Genomic DNA, 19655 nt, shown 5'->3' with positions numbered 1-19655 from the left:
GCAGTATTTCTTTGTTGAGCACAGAGGCATCCCCACATGTCCTATTTGCTCAGAGAAAGTTGCAGTGCACAAAAAATACAACTTGAAATGCCATTATTCAACTAAACATGCTGAGGAATGTGCAAAATATCAAGGAAATGAGAGAGCCAAGCGGGTTGACAGTCTTAAAGCATGTCTAATGAGGCAACACGTTTTCTTCAAGAAAGCAACCAAAGAGAATGTTGCACCAGTTGAAGCTAGTTACATGGTTAGTGATATGATTGCTAAGGCCGGGAAACCATTCACAGAAGGAGAGTTTGTTTAAAAAAATGCATGTTACAGGCTGCAAGTATTATCTGGAAAAGAAAGATCAGTTTAGCAAAATCAACCTTTCTGCCAACACTGTGGCAGAGTGCATTTCTGACATGTCAAGTGACATTTATCATCAACTGTGTGAGAAAGTCAAATGTTTTGATGCATACTCAGTTGCTCTTGATGAGGGCACAGATATAACAGACACTGTGCAGCTCACAATTTATGTCCATGGTGTTGATTGCAATTTTGAATTGACAGAGGAGCTGCTCACAATAACTCCAATGCATGGCCAGACCACTGCTAATGAGATATTTTGGCATCTGTGTGATGCCACTGAGAATGCAGGTTTGCCATGAAAGAGGTTTGTTGGAATAATAACCAATCAAGCGCCATCGATGACAGGGAGGAAAAATGGACTGGTGGCACTTGTTCAAAAAAAACTTGAAGAGGAGGATGTAGAGAAAGCCATTGCTCTTCATTGCATTATCTATCAGCAGGCCCTTTGCAGTAAATGCCTGCCGTGTGACAATGTGATGTCTGTTGTTGTGAAATGCATCAACCAAATCAGATCCAGGGACTTAAAGCACAGGAGGTTCCATGCTTTTTTAGAGGAAATGGAGTCAGAATATGGAGATGTGCTCTATTTCACCAAGGTACGTTGGCTCAGCAGGGGAAATGTCCTGAAAAGATTTTTTGAATTGAGAGAAGTGAAAGCCTTCATGGAGAAGGATAGGAATGCTGTTTCTGAGTTGAGTGATCACAAATGGCTCATGGACTTAGCTTTTCTTGTTGATATCACACATAAGCTGAATGTACTAAACAAGATGTTACAAGGCCTGGGGCAGTTTATCAGTACTGCCTATGACAATGTGAGAGCATTCTCCACAAAACTTGTGCTATAGAAATCCCAGCTCTCTCAGACAAACCTTTGTCATTTCTCAGCATTCAAGGAACTTGTGGATGCAGGCATACCATTCAGTGGTGAGAAATATGTTGATGCTATTTTTAAGCTAGAGAAGGAATTTGATCACAGATTTGCAGACTTCAAAAAGCATAGAGCCACTTTCCAAATTTTTGTGGACCCCTTTTCCTTTGATGTGCAAGATGCCCCTCCTGTGCTTCAAATGGAGCTCATTGACCTGCAATGCAACTGTGCTCTCAAAGCCAAGTTTAGGGAGATTGGTGGGAAAGCAGACATGCATGGGCAATTTTTGAGAGAATTGCCCCCCAGCTTCCCTGAGCTTTCTCAAATGTTCAAGCACACCATGTGCCTTTTTGGGAGCACATATTTGTGTGAAAATTTATTCTCCACATTGAACTTCAAGAAGTCAAAGTACAGGTCTAGACTTAATGATGATCATCTTCAAGCCATACTGAGGGTCTCAACTGCTTCCTCTCTAAAGCCAAATGTGGTTAAGATTTGTGAGAAGAAGCGCTGTTAAGTCTCTAGTAGCAAGGAATAGGCAAAAGATGCCATGTTCAGAAGAACTGTTCATGATCTTCACTCAATGTTCTATTCATGTTCAGAAGAAATAATTAAAACTGTTAATAATGACATTTGAAGACCTTTTTTGTGAAATCTCTTATGCAGCCCTGTCTCATCCTGACTTTGCCTCCTGTGGCCCCCAGGTAAATTGAGTTTGAGACCCCTGACCTATGTGATGGAGGAAAGTGCCGAAGGTGGGCTCCGATGTGAGATGCCAGATGTTTGCTCTAACAGGCGCTCATCTCTTTCTCCCCGGAGGGGCGGGATTGGGAACTCGACCTACAGGGTGCCTCTGTTCAGTGGTTCCATTCGACAGACATGAGACTGTCCTGCTAGAGTGGCTATCTCAGCGGGGTCCAAAACTGTTTCTAAAGGGCCCCAGCTAGTTCTGTGAAATGATGGGTTGTGTGTTCCACAATCCCCAGAAAGGAAGAGGTATCCCTAGACCCCTTATCCGGGTAGGACAAAAGACACAGGTCCGAAGCAGGAAATAATCCACGCAGAGTTGGGAAGGAATAGCAGGCCAGAAACTCACACCAAAAGCTATTTGCCCACAAGTTAGTCTATTCACCAAGTGGAACAACTAGCAAGATGGCATCTTCCCCTCCAGGCCTCCAAGGCAACCTTTATTGGAAAAACAAAGCCCACCCCCAAGGAGAGGGGAAAAAGCCAGGTGAGGAGGCAATGGGAAAACATATTTTTAACATGTAAACCAAAGGAACCAATCGAGAGACATCTAATTAGAAGGCAATATGAGGACCAATCCAAAGGCCTCTCCCAACACAGTTCCTCATGTGACAAGGTTTATTTTCCTTTTTTTGTATTGGCATTTTTTATAGGCACACTTCTGTGGGTCAAAGTGCTCTATAAAATGTGCTGACCAGTATGTGAATCCTGCACTCTCTAAGTGGCCTGCCTACCGTAAAGGATAGTTGACTTGTTTTTCTCAAACATTATTTGCTGCCCCTTGGCTTGTATTTGTTTTTTTATTTGTTTTTTTCTAGTAATCACCTTGACTACTAAATGTGGGACAAACAGCATCAGCTGAGGTCCCTAGGTATTACATACCTCTTTCTAGACAAGTATTCAAGCGCTTCAGTTTAATTCCTATTAATGTATATATGATTCATTTTGATGCTTCCTTTCAGTCTCTTCTGCTTCCCAATATATTAGCCTTCCCTTTTAATCTGCCTTATGTCTTCTGATGCGTGAGAGCAAATAAGTATAGAACAGGAGCCAGAGAAGAGTCCTGAAGCCTTATTTGCCACTGCCCATATTAATTGACAATGGGAAAATAAAATCTATTTTACTTGGAAAAATATTTATCAAGAGTGTAGGTTTCAGTACTATGTGCCAGTGTGATCTACTACTCTTAAAGTAGACCTAAGAGTTCTTTCCCTTTGAGATCTCTCCACATTTCTTTTAATTTATGCCTCAAAAATCATTTATTATAACATAATAGATATCAAAAATTGTTGTGGGGCAGGAGACAGTACAGGGTACACAGGATAAGGCACTTGCCTTGCATATAACTAACCAGAGTTTAATTCCAAGCATCCCTTGTGTTTCCCTGAGCGCAGCCAGAATTATTCCTGAGCATCGCTGGGTGTGGTCCCCAAATCAAAAGAAGTCAAAGACATCATTTTCTTTGTATTTTTTATTATTATTGAGAGAACACAGTTACAATAGTGTTAATGCCTAGGCTTTCGATATAAGAAGTTACTGCATCCACCTTCACCAAAATGCCCCTGTCCCTCACCATTGTTTTGATGTCACTTTTAACCCTCCCTCGCCCCCAGACCCTCTCACTTGGTAACCACAGTTATGTGTGAGAGTCCAAGGGTTTGTTTTTATTAGATGTCTGCTTTATACTTTATAAAACAGACTTGGGTGAAATGATCTAGTACTTGTCCTCCCTCTGACTTATTTCCCTTCAAAGAGCACTTAACACTTAACAAACCTTTAGTTTCATCCATTCTATAGGAAAAAGTCAGATTTCATCTTTCTTATAGCTGAGTGGAATTCCATTGTGTATAGATACTACAATATTTTATTAGAACAATTATGATTTACAAAGTTCTTCTAAGTTCGCTTTCAGACATCCAATGTTTCAGGACCAATCCCACCACCAGTGCCAACCTCCCTCCAGCAATGTTTCCAGAATCCATTCCATACCAACACCCCCTCACTCTCAGCCAACCAGAATGGCAGAACAAATTTAAGTTTTTTTTCTTTTTATTTTATTTTTAATTATGAGAACAAGGGTGCAAAGAAAGAGGACAAGGTAAAGTTACAGTGGAAGGACAATCACTCATAACATAATTCTCAGAAGTCCCCTTGCTGATATCTTAACTTTGAAATTTCAGCCAAAGAACATTAAGATAAATAAGACAGAATCCATGTACAATTACTTTGTCCCTCAAGTCCCCAGATTGTAACACATTATAATATTTCTTAACAGTACACAAAGCAATCTAAAGCCATAAAACTTACGTAACTCCTTAAACATTACAGGCATAGTATTTTCTTACATTTCCATATACATGCATATTAGCTTACGTTAACCTCAAATTTTAAGTGAGTTCTTTTTAAGGATTAGAGTCAAAGGAGCACAGTAAAAATGGTGTTAGAGTGGCAATTGTTGTTTGCATAGGCCCACCAAAATATGAGGGACATGGAAAGAAATAACCTTGGCCTAAGTACAAAGAGACCCGACCCCTGAAGTTTCCTGGCACAAGACCAACTCTAGGCTCCAGGCAAGCTAGATCGTCCAATCCAAGACATTGTCTGTAGTGCCAACACACTTATATTTTTCACACAGTCTTTGTTGTTGGTATCAAGCTTCTGTATTAAAGATCCTGGAATCTGTATATCCAACATTGAAGTCAGGATGTGGAGCGTCCTCTGGTTTCACCTCACAATCAAAGGGCAATGCAGGGAGCTCTGTCCTGTAAGCAGGTCGTTGTTGTTAGGTCTTCTCAGTGTTAATGGAAGTCTCTTTTGAGCAGGACAATGTCTGAGCAGTGTAGATTCTTCCTTGGTAGAGGATTGCTTCCAGGTGATGCTATAGACCAGCCTGGATGTTTTGTGGATGGCTTCCCTGGTTCAGGGAAATGCCCTTTCTTCTGAGGTCTGTGCCAGGTCGTTATGTCAATGTTCAGGGTGTAAGGTCCTTTTGCACTATAAGATTTGTCCGTACCAATCTCTACTAGATAGGATCTTATTTAAATGTATAGTATTTTCCCATTTTAATGTGCCTATGCAAAAAAGGAGCAATGCCACGTGGTGTTCTTGGCGCATATGGGGGTGATAAGAACAATTATGGTTCAATCATAAGCATTAATCTGGGGGACTCTTTCTCTAAGATTCCTTGTTAAACAGCTCAAAAAGAGAAGATGAAAAGTGGTTAGAATCGTCACTATATAAGACAACATTTAGTAAGAATTATAGCTGTCAGACAAAAAACACAAAATATTCTAAAGAAATACGTGTCCATTTTATGTATCTTGAAACAGTTTGGGGTTGTTACACAAATACACGGCTTTGGTCTGTGATAAGGCTTGTACACTACTGATTAAAAAGAGTAATGTAGGGCCCGGAGAGATAGCACAGCAGTGTTTGCCTTGCAAGCAGCCGATACAGGACCAAAGGTGGTTGGTTCGAATCCCGGTGTCCCATATGGTCCCCCGTGCCTGCCAGGAGCTATTTCTGAGCAGACAGCCAGGAGTAATCCCTGAGCACTGCCGGGTGTGACCCAAAAAAACTAAAAAAAAAAAAAAAAAAAGAGTAATGTAGATTAGAGATGTTTGGGGGGATAGAGAGTAAAGGAATAAAAAAGAGCTTTGTAGGGATGTGGGAAAGGGCACAATACAAAATAAAGATCCTGGATACGTAAAACGTAACATAACAGTAAGGGATACTCTTAATATATGAAGTACGTGCGGGGGCACTAGCCCCCGCGCGGTTCTGTAGTTTTTGGATGCATAGGGAGGGATTTTTCCCCCCTCCCCCCAGGGCCAGATTAACCAGGCGTGGCCCTGAAGACCCACCAGGTTTGGGGGGACCTTGGTCCCCTGGACTAGGTGTTCAGCCCAGGGGGCCTGTGGCTAGCTGTCCTGCCCAGAGCCCCCCACATACCAGTCAAAGACCCAGAAATCCTGGCATGCGGAGTGTTCTGAGCCCAGCCGTGCCCCTGTAGTTTTTGGATGCATAGGGAGGGATTTCTCCCCCCTCCCCCCAGGGCCCGATTAACCAGGCGTGGCCCTGAAGATCCACCAGGTTTGGGGGGACCTTGGTCCCCTGGACTAGGTGTTCAGCCCAGGGGGCCTGTGGCTAGCTGTCCTGCCCAGAGCCCCCCACATACCAGTCAAAGACCCAGAAATCCTGGCATGCGGCCAAATTTAAATTTTTGTTGTTAAAGTTTGGGTCTCATAATTTCATTGGTGTTGACTGACTCTGGCTTGGATACCCTTTCTTAACACCAGTAGTGTACCTGAGAGTCCTCAACCCCTGTCCCCCCATCCTTTCATATTTGTGTTGCCCCTCCTCCACTCAATTTCTTTCCTTCTCCTTGCTATACTCTTGGGCCTAAAGTATTCTCCATAAACCCCATTAAAACCATTGCATTTCTTCATGCAGTTATTCACATATGTGATTTTATCCTGTATTTATACTTCTCTGGTTTACTTCACTAAACAAAACACCTTCCAGTTCCATCCATGTTGCAGCAAATTGCATGATTGCATTATTCCTTATGGCTATGTAATATTTTATTGTATATATGTACCACATAGTCATGATCTGCTCTTCTGTTGTTGGATATCTAGGTTGATTCCAACTCTTAGCTACTGTACTGAGTGCTGCATTGAATAGTGGTGTGCATGCAAACTTTTGGATCAGTGTTTTTCTGTCATCCCCATGTGGATTCTGTCATACCCAAAAGTGGATTGCTGGCTCATATGGCAAATCAATTCTGAGTTTACTAACAACTCTCCATTATTGTTTTCCATAGGGATAAGATCAGGCAGAATTCCCACCAGCAGTTGGAGTGAGAGTTCCTTTTCACCATATCCCACCAATACAAATTGTTCCCAATAATTTTTATATGTGCCATCCTCAATGGTGTAAGATGGTATCTCATTGTTGTCTTGATTTGGATTCCCTAATGATAAGTGATGATGAGCATTTTTTCATGTGCCTGTTGGCTATCTACTGGTCCTCCTCAGAGATGTGCCTGTTGATCTTCTCTCCCCATTTTAATGGGTTTTTAGGTTTTGTGGGGTTAACCTTTGTTAGTACTTTGTATATCCTAGATATCAACCCTTTATTTGATATGTTGAGTGTAAATATTTTTTTTCACTCAGTTAACTGTCTTTTCATTTTAATCCTTGTTTCTTTTGACATACAGAAACTTTTTAGTTTGATGTAGCCCCCATTTATTCATAGTTGATTCTATAGCTCTCTCTATGGGCATCCTATCATTGAAGACTCCTTTGTAGTCACTACAATTTCTTTAACCAAAAATTTCTACTTTTTTTGGTAAAAAATTTAGTGTAGAGAAATAGTTTCCTAATTTATTGGAACTTTCTTCCTTTATTTTCAACTATCTCCCACCTCTCACAAGATTTGAAACCTTAGCTAACAAGTAATGCTTTGTATGATGGTATTTGCATCATGAAAAAATCCAATAACTAAACATTTGTCTTTACCATTTCTGTAGATTTTTCACTGGATTAATTTTTTTATTTTGCGTTACAAAAGTACTGGCTATCACCTCTGTCTGTCCAGATAGTCTAGAATATACTGCTATGTAATCAGAGATATAGCCCAGTGGGATAGCACTTGCATTGCTTGTGTGCAGGCCTGAGATTGATCCCCAACACTTTAAATGATCCCACATAAAACAAAATATAATATTCAGCCACAAAGATACAAATCCTGTTACCTCCTTTTTAATTATTATGCAAAAAATTTTTGGTTTGGGGTCACACCCGACAGTGCTCAGGGGTTATTCCTGGCTCTATGCTCAGAAATCGGCCCTGGCAGGCAAGGGGACCATATGGGATGCCGGGATTCGAAGCACCGACCTTCTGCATGAAAGGCAAACACCTTACCTCCATGCTATCTCTCTGGCCCCTATTATGTAAATTTTTATCATACATTTTATACTAAAGTGCTTAGATTTTCTTTTAAATGTGGTATAAATCTCCATTTCTATAATTCAATAAGAAATCCCATTTCACCAAGTTTAAGTGGTACCCAGAAAGCAAGTAGTTTCCTTTTGTGAATTTTAAATGTACATACCAGTAGCTGGAGAGATATTACAGTGGGTAAAGCATGTGCCTTGTACACAGCTTACCCAGATTCAGTCTCTGGTACCACATATACTCTCCCAAGCCCCACCAAAAATGATCCCTGTGCACAGATTCAGGAGTAAGTCTTGGGCACAGCTGGGTGTGATCCTGAAACAAATAAAAATTACAGACAAGTTGTGTGGTTTGCACAAAGAACACCCATGTGCTCTTTACTCAGATTCACCCATTAATAATAACTTGCTCCATTCATGTATGCTCTCTTGCACCTAAATTCTTCTGTGTATTTTTTCTCAGAGCAAGAAAATTATCTGACATAACCACAGTATAGTTGTCAACATTAAAAAGTTAGCATGCATTGACACTTTTATCTACCATTCACTATATATTTTTTTGATTAATGCTCTTTATAATATATAAATATTGTCTTTTATAATCTACGATTGGGTATAGTCTTTCTCAGGCCTCTGTCCTTTTTCAGCGGGAGCATTTTTACAGTCTATCTTTAATGTAGCTCTGCATTTTTTATTATATTCTTCCTTATTTTTAATTTATCTAATGTTCCCTCTGACAGGAGATAGTGCTTAAATTATGCATTAATTACTGGAACATTAAGAGATGCTGTGTCCTCCTTGGGGTATTACATCAGGAGGAACACAGTGTGATTGGGATATTAATTTTAAGCACCAAGTCTCATGTGTTGCTCAGTTTCTTTTCCATGAGGCTGTTTTCCCAATTTTGGCGACTAATAAGTAAACTTAGACAATACAAATATACTGCTTCATAAGTCAAGACCATTGCTCCCACACTCATGTTTTAGAAGTGGTCCTTACCAGAGGTGTATCTACTGTGATGATGGGGACATGATGGTTTTTCATCTAGTACCCCTCCCAAATTTACAAGTTGGCACAGCAGATCTCTGCTGGAAGCCAGAGCCTCACTATATATATATGTTTATTTGTCAACTTAGTATTGGCTAGTGAACTCTCCATTTCTAGTGGATGATAATTATTGACTCTTGGTAATCAAATTAGTGGAATTCTTTTAAACTGATTCTTGGGTCTTTATATTCTGTGATCATTTGCTTGAGCTCTTCATTGTTTTCTAACATAACAGATTCTTGTTTTGACTTTACCTAGCCCCAGATTTGAAAGTAGCCATTTTATTTTCAAGGAACCTTACATTCATTTTGTGGGAGTATGGTATTAGATATGAACATGAATATTATGTATTAGATACAAGATATACACACGTGTTCTCATATATGTAAATATATACATAAACATGTATGGTCATACTGTACATATGTATAAGCTATCCATATATTTTAGAAATCATCAGTTTATACCAGTACTTCCAATTAAAAGTTACCCTGTAGGTTCTATCTTGCTTTTCCTATTATATATTTACATGTTTCTTCTTTCACAGTGGGAGTGAGTTCTGGCACACAGCATCATTATGACATGTACTCCTTTGCTTAGAAACATAATATATATGAAATAGATTCAGACTTGCTTTGCTCATAACCCTACAGAACCACATAATGGATCAGGATTTTTTGATTTACTACCAACAACTCCATCCCTTTGATGTTATTTAAAAAATAGAATTGGTGTTATTTATTTGTTTGCTTTCATTTTATTCTCATTCTACCATTCTTATCAGTTTAATTTTAATGTTTTGTAAAACAATGTTTTACAATGTTTTAATGTTTGTAAAACAAACAATGGTGTATTCTAAAATTAAACTCAAGCTCCAAAGCTATATACAGATAAGTGAAATTCTCAGCCACATTCTTTAAATCCCTTTCCCCTACTCCTGTCTCTCATAGGTAACAGGTAGCATGTTTTTGTGCTTGTTTTTCCTCTGCCTGTGGCTGTTTCATAAATTCAGGCAAACATATGTATGTTTTCTTTTTTTACTTTTTTCATTAAATGAATGTAATAAATATTCTTATACAACTTGTTCTTTTTAGTTAAGATATATAATGAAACTCCATATCATAGAGATATCCTGCAATCATTTTTATAGCTGCGTAGTGTTTCATTGCGATGCTTGTTTATTTTGAATGGTTGCAAGTAAATATGGAGGATTATGTGTTTCCATCTTTTTACTAAAATTTTATAGGCAGTTTATTATTCGTATTGCATATTGAGACATAGGCAGCCGTGGTCTTAATCACAGTTATTGACCCTCATATTTATTTTTAATGAGGATCACTGAGTGTCTCCACCATTTATTCTTTATACAGAATTTATATATATATATGCATATATATATATATACTCACCATTGTACTCCTTTTCCTACTTTTAATTTAGAATTTCTCTCCGTTCTCCCCAACTAATTATAAAACCATCATTATTAGTGCTCTTTCAAAATACTCATTATTGTTTTAAAGTTTCAAACTTCTGAATACTTTACTAGAGGTTAATCTCAGTGGCTAATTTCACCACATATTTTCTTTGCCCTTTCTAGCCTCTGGTAGAATTTTGGTTTGAAAAAATGGGGCCCAGAGAGATACTGCAGCGGCGTTTGCCTTGCAAGCAGCCGATCCAGGACCTAAGGTGGTTGGTTCGAATCCCGGTGTCCCATAGGGTCCCCCGTGCCTGCCATGAGCTATTTCTGAGCAGACAGCCGGGTGTGGCCCAAAAACCGAAAAAAAAAAAAGGCAAACTGAAAAAAACATAGAACAGAAAAGAGAACTCTAGATAATCTACATACTAGAATGTGGATTCTGTTTTTACTAAAAGTCAAATAAAATGATGGGTCTTGTTTATATATTTTTGTCTAAGTTACTATTAATGGTCTAAGGAGCTTTAAAAGCAGAAAGACAGATCTATGATCCTTTTCACTTTTTTGGGGGGAAAAGAAGAAGTTTCTAGATAACAATGTATTCCTGGGCCACCTAATCTCAAATGACTAATGGCCTCATAATCCAGGAGGGCTAAAACCAGATAGTGTTGTGAGATGTTTCACTTTGGTTATCATGTCATCTCCTTGACTTTCCTATGATTCATTGCAGACCAGCTATTTCGGAAGTAAGGATGAGGGGAGGGTGATAAGAGAAAGTTTACTGATAAACCCTGAAAGCTTTGCTAAATGGCTGAGACAAAGCAAAAGTTTGTTCATTCATCCAGTGGCTTATAATGTAGTGGAGAGATCCCTGGACTTGGATTAATGACACCACGTTTCTCCTCTCAGCTCCATCACCAGCTTTTTAGGAAAATGACTTTCCTTTCCTTGATCTTTGTTTCCCACTTGTAAAATAAAGGAAATACTCGATTAAAGGCACCCTGAGAGACTGTTTCAGTGTGCTGCTTTGAGCTATCGAAACTAGAAAGTGGGTGCTCAGATGATTGGTCCTTTTAAACAAAGAACTAGAATCTTCATAGATGTTGTAATTCTATGGTTTTCGTCTAGAGGCCTTTCTGGTCTCATTTGGGAGAAAATGAAAGAAATTTCACTACTGCCTACCATTACCAGGAGCAAAAAACCTGGCATAAATGCAGCTGCGTGGGAGAAAAGACAAAATGTTGTGGGACTCCAAAGAAACAAATTAACTTCTTTGGTCTCTTCTGTGTGTTTCTTATCCTGTTTCCATGACCTGCCTGTTAACTGCCTTGACTGTCCCCATGTCACAGGCCTGTATAATTCAGTGGATAGCTGGATGATTGTGCCCAACATTAAACAGAACCATTACACAGTGCATGGGCTCCAGAGTGGGACTCGCTACATCTTCATTGTGAAAGCCATAAACCAAGCAGGCAGCCGGAACAGCGAGCCTACCAGACTCAAGACCAACAGTAAGTCTTTGATTCTGAAAGGAGAGGAAATGTTTCCTTCCCGTCAGGCTGAGAAGATCCACGGAGCAGTGCTAGATATCAAAGGCACTGGATAGGGGAGCTTTATATTGCCGTTTCTGTTGAAGACGGCGATGATGCGTCTGTCCCTGGGAGGTATGTAGACACTGCGAAATGCATAAAATAGTTGGGGACTTCGGAGAATATTCGTGGATATTTCCCGGTTCCCATGCTGGAGGGACAACAAAGTACAAGATAATGAATCTGGTCCAAAAAAAAAAAATCCTTCACAGACAACATGTCCCAGTTAGGAATGGTTTTGCCTGCAAAGGAGAGGAACTCTAAGTTAGCTTTACAGTTTGTATTTATTTATAACTGAAATTGTTTTTACATGTTTCTTGCATGGCAAGACGTTTGAAGGTGGGTGGCTCAGGGTTGGGACGTTAGCTGTGTGACGCCCTGAAATTCTGGGACTCCTCTTCGAGTATTGGATTCTTGCTGTGGCTGCAGAGTGGCACAAACGTTTTTAGCTCTCAGTTGCTTTTCAGAGAGGAAGAGGGGAAAAGCTGGGATACGTGATGGCTATTCTTTTTATCACAAAAAGCTATTTGCTTCCATTTTATGAACTTCCTATGCAGTAAGGGGGAAGTTCGGGAGCTTGAATATTTAACTTTTCTCGTCTCCATTCCAAGTTTTTAAGAGAGGACAAACGTGAGGAAAAAGAGAGGAATGCTCACCACCAGTGTCTACCACAGATAAATTTTGTGTCATTAACTCGCATCATTGCCACACCCACCAGTTGGTCTCTAGTAACTGATTTTTGTCATTTGATTGTAAGGGATCCTTCATTGTAAATAATTCTAGAAGTCAACAAGTCAACAAATGTTTTCTGTGATAACTGAGAAATCAACAGTGACTAAAATTAGCTCTAGTTAAATGTTAATTAATTGTAGAAGGCAAAAAATCATTACTAAATTCTCAAGTTTTATTTTTGTGTGTGCTTTATCATTTTCATAGTGTTAAGGATTTAAATCTGAGTCTCTGTACAAGTTATACCTTTTTCAACTGAGCCACATCTCCAGCCTCTCATTTTGTCCTTATGTTGCACTCAGCAGCAAGTGTCTCATCAATTCTTCTCCCCTTGTTTCTCCACAAATACCCCTTAAACTAAAATCTACTCCTATCCCATATCACTCAGTAAAATATAACAAAGAATTCATCACTTTGGGGGAACATGAGACCTTGTAAGCCTCCTTTGATTTTGGTAATAAATGAATAGGGACAGCTTGTTCTTATTTTTTGGAAAAGGATGGATTTGAGTTTTCTTTTTTCTTATAAAATTTAACTATAACTAACTTTTATTTTTATAATATCTTTGTTTGTTTGTTTTGTTTTTGGGTCACACCCGGCTGCTCTCAGGAGTTACTCCTGGCTCTATGCTCAGAAATTGCTTCTGGCAGGCTTGGGGACCATATGGGATGCCACTATTTGAACCACCATCCTTATGCATGCAAGGCAAATGCCCTACCACCATGCTATTTCTCCAGCCCCCAATTTTTTTATAATATCTTTATTCAAGCACCATGATTACAAACTTGTTTGTAGTTAGGTTTCAGTATAGAAAAGAACATCCCCCTTCAGCAGTGCAACATTCCCACCACCAATGACTTCACATCCCTCTTCTCCCCCACTTCCTGCCTGTATTCAAGACAGGCATTCTATTTCTCTCACTCACTACCATTGTCATTCTAGTTGTTAGTGTAGTTATTTCTCTAACTGCACTCACCACTCTTTGTGGTAAGCTTCATATCTTGGCTGGTCCTTCCAGCCCTCATCTCTATTGTCTCAGGGTATTATGGTAACCAACTTTATGGGCCTAAGTATGATCCATCTTACAGGGCTCCCCTGGGAGCAGTAGTCTTAGAGGAATACTTAAAATTCTGTTAAAAGTTTCTAATTTGTTTCCCTTTTTCTCCTTGTCTCAGGTCAACCTTTTAAACTGGATCCCAAAATGACTCACAAGAAGTTAAAAATCTCCAATGATGGGCTGCAAATGGAGAAGGATGAGAGCTCCCTGAAAAAGAGTCATACCCCAGAGAGGTTTAGTGGCACAGGGTGCTATGGCGCAGCAGGAAACATTTTCATTGACAGTGGCTGCCACTATTGGGAAGTAGTTATGGGCTCCTCAACCTGGTATGTGGATCCTACTTTTCCCCTTCTTCTCCTCTTGTGAGGCTCCCAGGAGCTTCAGTTCTTTAGCACAGACTTAATAGAGTAAATCGAGGTTCAACTCCTGGGATGCAAATGACCCCCTAGAAAAAATTTCCAGCTTAATTTTTGTGTTATTTTCAGTGAAATGATGGGAGATCCACTAGTTCAGGAGTTGGAAACTATATTATTCTAATTGCTAACTCTAAAAACTAGTTTTCAACGTTGTGGATCTAAATAGTTTATATATTTAAGGAAGAAATCTGTATTTTATTCATTTTATTCATTTCACCAAATCCAGTCGTTCTCTGGTATTGCTCAGGGATCACTCTTGGCAGTATTGAGGATGGGAAGACCATATGTAGTACTGGGTATTGAACCCAGCCAGCTACATGAAAAGCAAGTGCCTTACCCACCATACTATCTTTATGGTTTCCTGTATTCTGTTTTTATATATGTCATATATAACATAGATGTATAAATTGTGGTGTCTAGCACAACTTCAATCATTAGTTAACACTTCTTTCTCCTTTCTGCTGTTGGACAGGTATGCAGTCGGTGTTGCTTACAAGTCAGCTCCCAAGAATGAGTGGATTGGCAAGAATGCATCCTCGTGGGTCTTCTCTCGTTGCAATAGTAACTTCATCGTGAGACACAACAGCAAGGAGATGCTGGTGGATGTACCCCCACAGCTGAAGCGTCTGGGGGTCCTTCTGGATTATGACAACAACATGCTGTCTTTTTATGACCCAGCTAACTCTCTTCATCTTCATACTTTTGATGTGACGTTCATTCTTCCAGTTTGTCCAACATTCACAATCTGGAACAAATCCCTGATGATCCTATCTGGCTTGCCGGCCCCAGATTTTATAGATTACCCTGAGCGGCAGGAATGCAACTGCAGGCCTCAAGAATCCCCTTATGTTTCTGGAATGAAAGCTTGCCATTGAGTTACAAGAGCCCATAGAATTCACAGGCTGTCCAGTTCAGCAGATTTCTCATTTCTAAGCCTCAGTTAGTGTTCAAGAGACAAGATACAAAATAAAGTTGATTTCCAGCACTTAACAGAATTTAAAAGCTATCACAGATTTAATCTGTGTGCATTAAGGCTTGTATTCAAATCAATGTATTGAGGTTTTCAGAACAGATGATCTGAGTAGCCTGGGTTCAAGCCACTGAAGAAAAATTTGTAGAGAATTCCTCTTGTCATTGGAAAATTGAAAATCCCCAATGATGTGGGACTATCACCAACCTCCAGTAAGTGATTATTGGAGGGAGTAAGGTTTATTCTAGGTAAATAATGTAGAAAGATGCTCTAAACAAGGATTAACCATGTGGAAAATAAGGTGATGGGGCATCAGCTTTCTAGTACTGGCAAATTTAGCCAAGCAGAATTCTGGAGTATCAAATGACCATGTAATATGTATAGCTTTTGATAAAACCTACAATGATTTATTAGAAAGAAAACCTATGTATATATAATATATAGTAAATGAATATATAATGCGATATATTCATTTTAAATTATATATGCATAATAAACTTTCATTTATCCATTTGAGTAAGAAATATCCAGAAGGGACAATAATTATACTACCCATTTTTGTCCACCAAAAGTGACATGAACTCCATCAATATATTACCTTCCCTCTTTCTTTACCTCCCTCCCTCCCTTCTGTGTGATACAATCTCACACATGATGTAATGACAAGCACAGTGGGAAGGGCTTTGGGTTGGATAAGAAGAGATTGAAAGACAAGATTTCACAGGAGATGGATGCTATTTCTGGATATAAAATTGATCCAGGAAAGAAGTATTATATGTAGTTTCATTCCATTGATACTAAATGGAGATGCTTCTGAATTGTTAAAATTATGTCACAGAATATTTGATGAAATACAATTTTATTACTTGGAAGAGCATGCAGTTACTGAATTAAGCTTTTAAAAGGTGATTCTTGGGGCTAGAGAGATGGTCCAGGGGTTAAGGTGCTGGCCTTGTATGCAGCAGACCTGATTGGATCTCTGCACTGAATGGCCCCCACAGCACTGCCAGGGGTCAATTTCAAGCCCGGAGCTAGGGGTAGCCCCCGGGGGTGCCAGATATGACCCAAAACCCCTCAAAAAGTCATTATTTTAGGATCTCATTTATTAATTGATAGGAATAGACTGTTATAACTTATTTACACAAACTCTACTTGTATTTTCAGATAAGACACTTTTGAAGTGCTTAAGAATGCTGGGACCACTTTATTTTCTGAAACAAATCAAATAATCATTCCTCTTGCAATGTTGTCGTCACCATTCACTGCTTTGCTGCCCCTTTCTTAAGTGCAGATCTAAACTCCATCTCTGTCCTCGTTCGAGTTGAAGGAAATCTGGCTTTCTGGTCTGTGCTTTTCTTCACGCCATTTCAGGGATTGGAAATAGAAGAACCAGAACTCTCTCATTTTCTAGGAGCCAAAACTGTTTCAAGTCTATGCCATGGGAGTTGTGAAAATATTACTGTTGCATGCAAAATGGTAGCTATTACAGGTCCCTCGTTTGGAGCCTTAAAATGGGGGGAAATTTTTTTTCATTTCCTCTACCTTGGAAAATGCTCGTTACTAATTCACTCAACAATCTACCAGATGCTAGGTACCATATTGCTGTTGAAATGTTAAGTCACTATTCCTTTTGTCAACAGATTTACCATTCTGTGGGAGAGCAAGTAGCTGTAGAATTCACCTAAATAACTTCTACTATTTCTTATGAAAAGCAAAATGGATACAGGTTGCAGGCTAAATTTACATATCTAGTGGCCCAGTTATCTTTTTGGCTTTCAAAATAGGGATGTACTTCCTGCTACTCAGGAATGAGAAAGCTCAGTAAGATTCAGCCATACTGGGAAAGAGCTTTATGTGACAGAAAGCTCGTAGTATTTTGGCTAAGATGATCCCATTTCCTCTGCCATTTAGAGGTGTGAGTGAACGAGGGCAAGTACTTCGCTTCTCAGAGGCTGTTTCTTCTTTTTAAAATAATGTCTACCTCACAAGGCTGTTGCAAAGATTAAAGAAGATAGCACAAATGAACTGCCTAGCTTTGAGCCTGGCTTTTGTAAGTAACAAATATTAATCTCCTCACCCCACACCTCAGCTGAAGCCTCCAAATTGGTCTTAGCGTGGTCTCCTCTAGAGACCATTCCCAAATTCTTAAGATTTGTTAAAAGTATTTTCTCCCTTAATGAAGCCTTTACTAGTTCCTCTAGCCTCCCCTAAGGATTCAGCTTCGGAAGGTTTGATTTTCCAGGTCCCTGTTTGTTTTCTTGGCCTTATCAGTTGTCACTTTTGCTCCCTTTCTTCCCAACACCTCCAGCCTTTCTTGCCAGGCTGATATATTCTCTGGTCCTGACGCAGAAAAATTATTAACAATTTTGATGTTCAGAGTAAGTAGTAGGAGTTGTTCCTAAGTTAACAAAATAGGGTGAAAATTCTCTTAAGTGCAACACCCCACTTCCACCCCCACACATTCAATGTTGCCTCACTTTGTCCTTAGGTCATCCACACTATTCATTTCTCGTGCCCTTTATATTTTGGTGACCTGAAACAAAGCTTCAATTTCCCTCGACTTCTTGTGACTCCAGTCTGTAATACCTTTCCTTACCCAAATCCTTTGTCAGATTGATTCCTTCCACCTCCTCAAGACAGCACTCTGAGCCTGCAATAATAATGATTTGGGAGAGCTTTGTTTTCCAGAACACTGCTATCTATGTTAGAATTGCCTTTTTTGATAATTTAAACAACTGTTTCCTAGGCGCCAGCCCTGATCTCCGTAGTTAGAATATCTGAGCACAAGGATGGAATGTGACATTTTTGACAAGCTCCCCAGGCAATTCTGATGCACAAAATCAAGGGTGATCATTGCCTTCCTTACTAGACTATGAATGCCTTCATGGGAGGGACAGTGTGTTTTGTTCTGGTGAGTGGAGCAGAGTAAATGCCTGGCTCATGTTTACTGAATGGATGTGTGACTGAATCAAGAAATAGTTGACGTTTCCCTCTTATACTCTGAGACCCACATTTATGTTTTGTTATTTCCTGGGCCAAAAAGCTTGATTATTTCTCCATTTGGGCTGTACTAATAGTATTTGCAGATATTTTTGGACACATGTGTAAACAAACATTGCCATCTCAGAAGCTCTTCATAATTTCTCTGAGGGAATTGTCTGTAGCACGTGGCACAATTCCGTTCAGTCACTTGTCCACCTATTCACACGTTCTTCTTTGGAACTGGACTTAGAGTTTGATTATATCCAAAAGTCATTCCAAGCTAAGTCTACTGAATAAAGCGGGAAATTAGAAGTTTCTGAGACTGAGAACGAAAAGTGCTTTCCAGGAAACAACATGGAGGCAGAATATACAGTGGAGACTTGCCTAGAACACTGGCAATGCCGGGGACCTTAAAAGAAGTCCATGACTACCTCTAGGTAAATCCCGTTGGACAAAGGAACTAGGGCTTATATTAAACACCTTCAAGGAAGGTGATTCCATAAGATTTTGTTTTTGTTTCTCAGCTCAATGTATGTTATAATCCTTTCTGTTGGAACATGTTTCTATGTGCAATTTATGCTTGTTTCCACATTTTATATGGTCTTACTGAAGAAAGCACAAAAGTAATCACAAAGTCAAAACAGGTATGCGAATCTAAAAGAAAATTAACTTCCACATTGGAGTTCTGGCTACTTGTAAGTAACAGTAACTGCATCTGGATTTGTTTTTATCATGTAAATCCCATTCTATAACTTTGGATGCAGTGAAACTCACGTTGCAGCAAACTCACTTTTATGTTCTTTTCAGCTAAAAATACACTTAGGTGAATTAAAAAATTCCATGCTTCCATGGTTTACTTATTTACATGACTACCTGAATGGGGTGATCCATAGATGGACTTTCTAATAAGCTCAAATATTTGATACCCCTTTCTCCATAAAATGTAAGACTGATGGATTAGAACAACTCATTTATTTCAATTCCTGGGACTATTTGCAGCCTCAGAGAATATTGGGCTATGTATTACATGTTGGCTGCATTGACAGCCATCAGGTCAGATAAAACTGCCTTTTCTGGTTTTATGGCTTCGGGCATATACTGTGTTGTTATTGGCTAGAATATTTATTCAATTATTGTCAGACTATTTTTATCAAATGCTTTATCCCCAGGCTTGTTTGTACATTGTACAACCAATGCAGTCTCTCCTTGTGACAGAAATTTGAGCATCTGTGGATTACACAGCCTCATCCCTCTGCAATATCCCAGCCCATCCAAAATGCTATATTATGAATTAATAAATATCTATGTAATCATGAGTTTTTCATGATCTTTCATGGAATTTGATTGGGAGAAGATTAAAAGGAAATGACTTTGATTTACTGGAATTGGCTTGATGACTTGTGAGGCATTTATTATCATATAAAAATTTGGGATGAGAGGACCCAGGAATTCTGGAAACCAACATCCAATGATGTAGACTTTGGAATCAGGAGCAGGAAAAGTTGAGGAGGACTAACGAAAAGAAA

General features: G+C 39.3%; 1 protein-coding gene across 1 annotated transcript in view; it reads left to right on the top strand.

Moving 5' to 3' along the window:
* MID2 (midline 2) overlaps positions 1-19445 on the top strand; it is a 117187-nt gene extending 97742 nt beyond the window's left edge. The window contains exons 8-10 of the mRNA XM_049767566.1: positions 11736-11897; positions 13880-14087; positions 14650-19445. Coding sequence (XP_049623523.1) covers positions 11736-11897; positions 13880-14087; positions 14650-15052 — 773 coding nt within the window. The 3' untranslated portion in view covers positions 15053-19445. The remainder of the gene's footprint in view (positions 1-11735; positions 11898-13879; positions 14088-14649) is intronic.
* Positions 19446-19655: the final 210 nt, after the last annotated feature.

The sequence above is a fragment of the Suncus etruscus genome, chromosome X (assembly GCF_024139225.1).
Source record: "Suncus etruscus isolate mSunEtr1 chromosome X, mSunEtr1.pri.cur, whole genome shotgun sequence".
Lineage (NCBI taxonomy): Eukaryota > Metazoa > Chordata > Mammalia > Eulipotyphla > Soricidae > Suncus > Suncus etruscus.
Note: the sequence above shows the minus strand (reverse complement) of the source record. Positions and strands in the feature narration are given on the sequence as shown.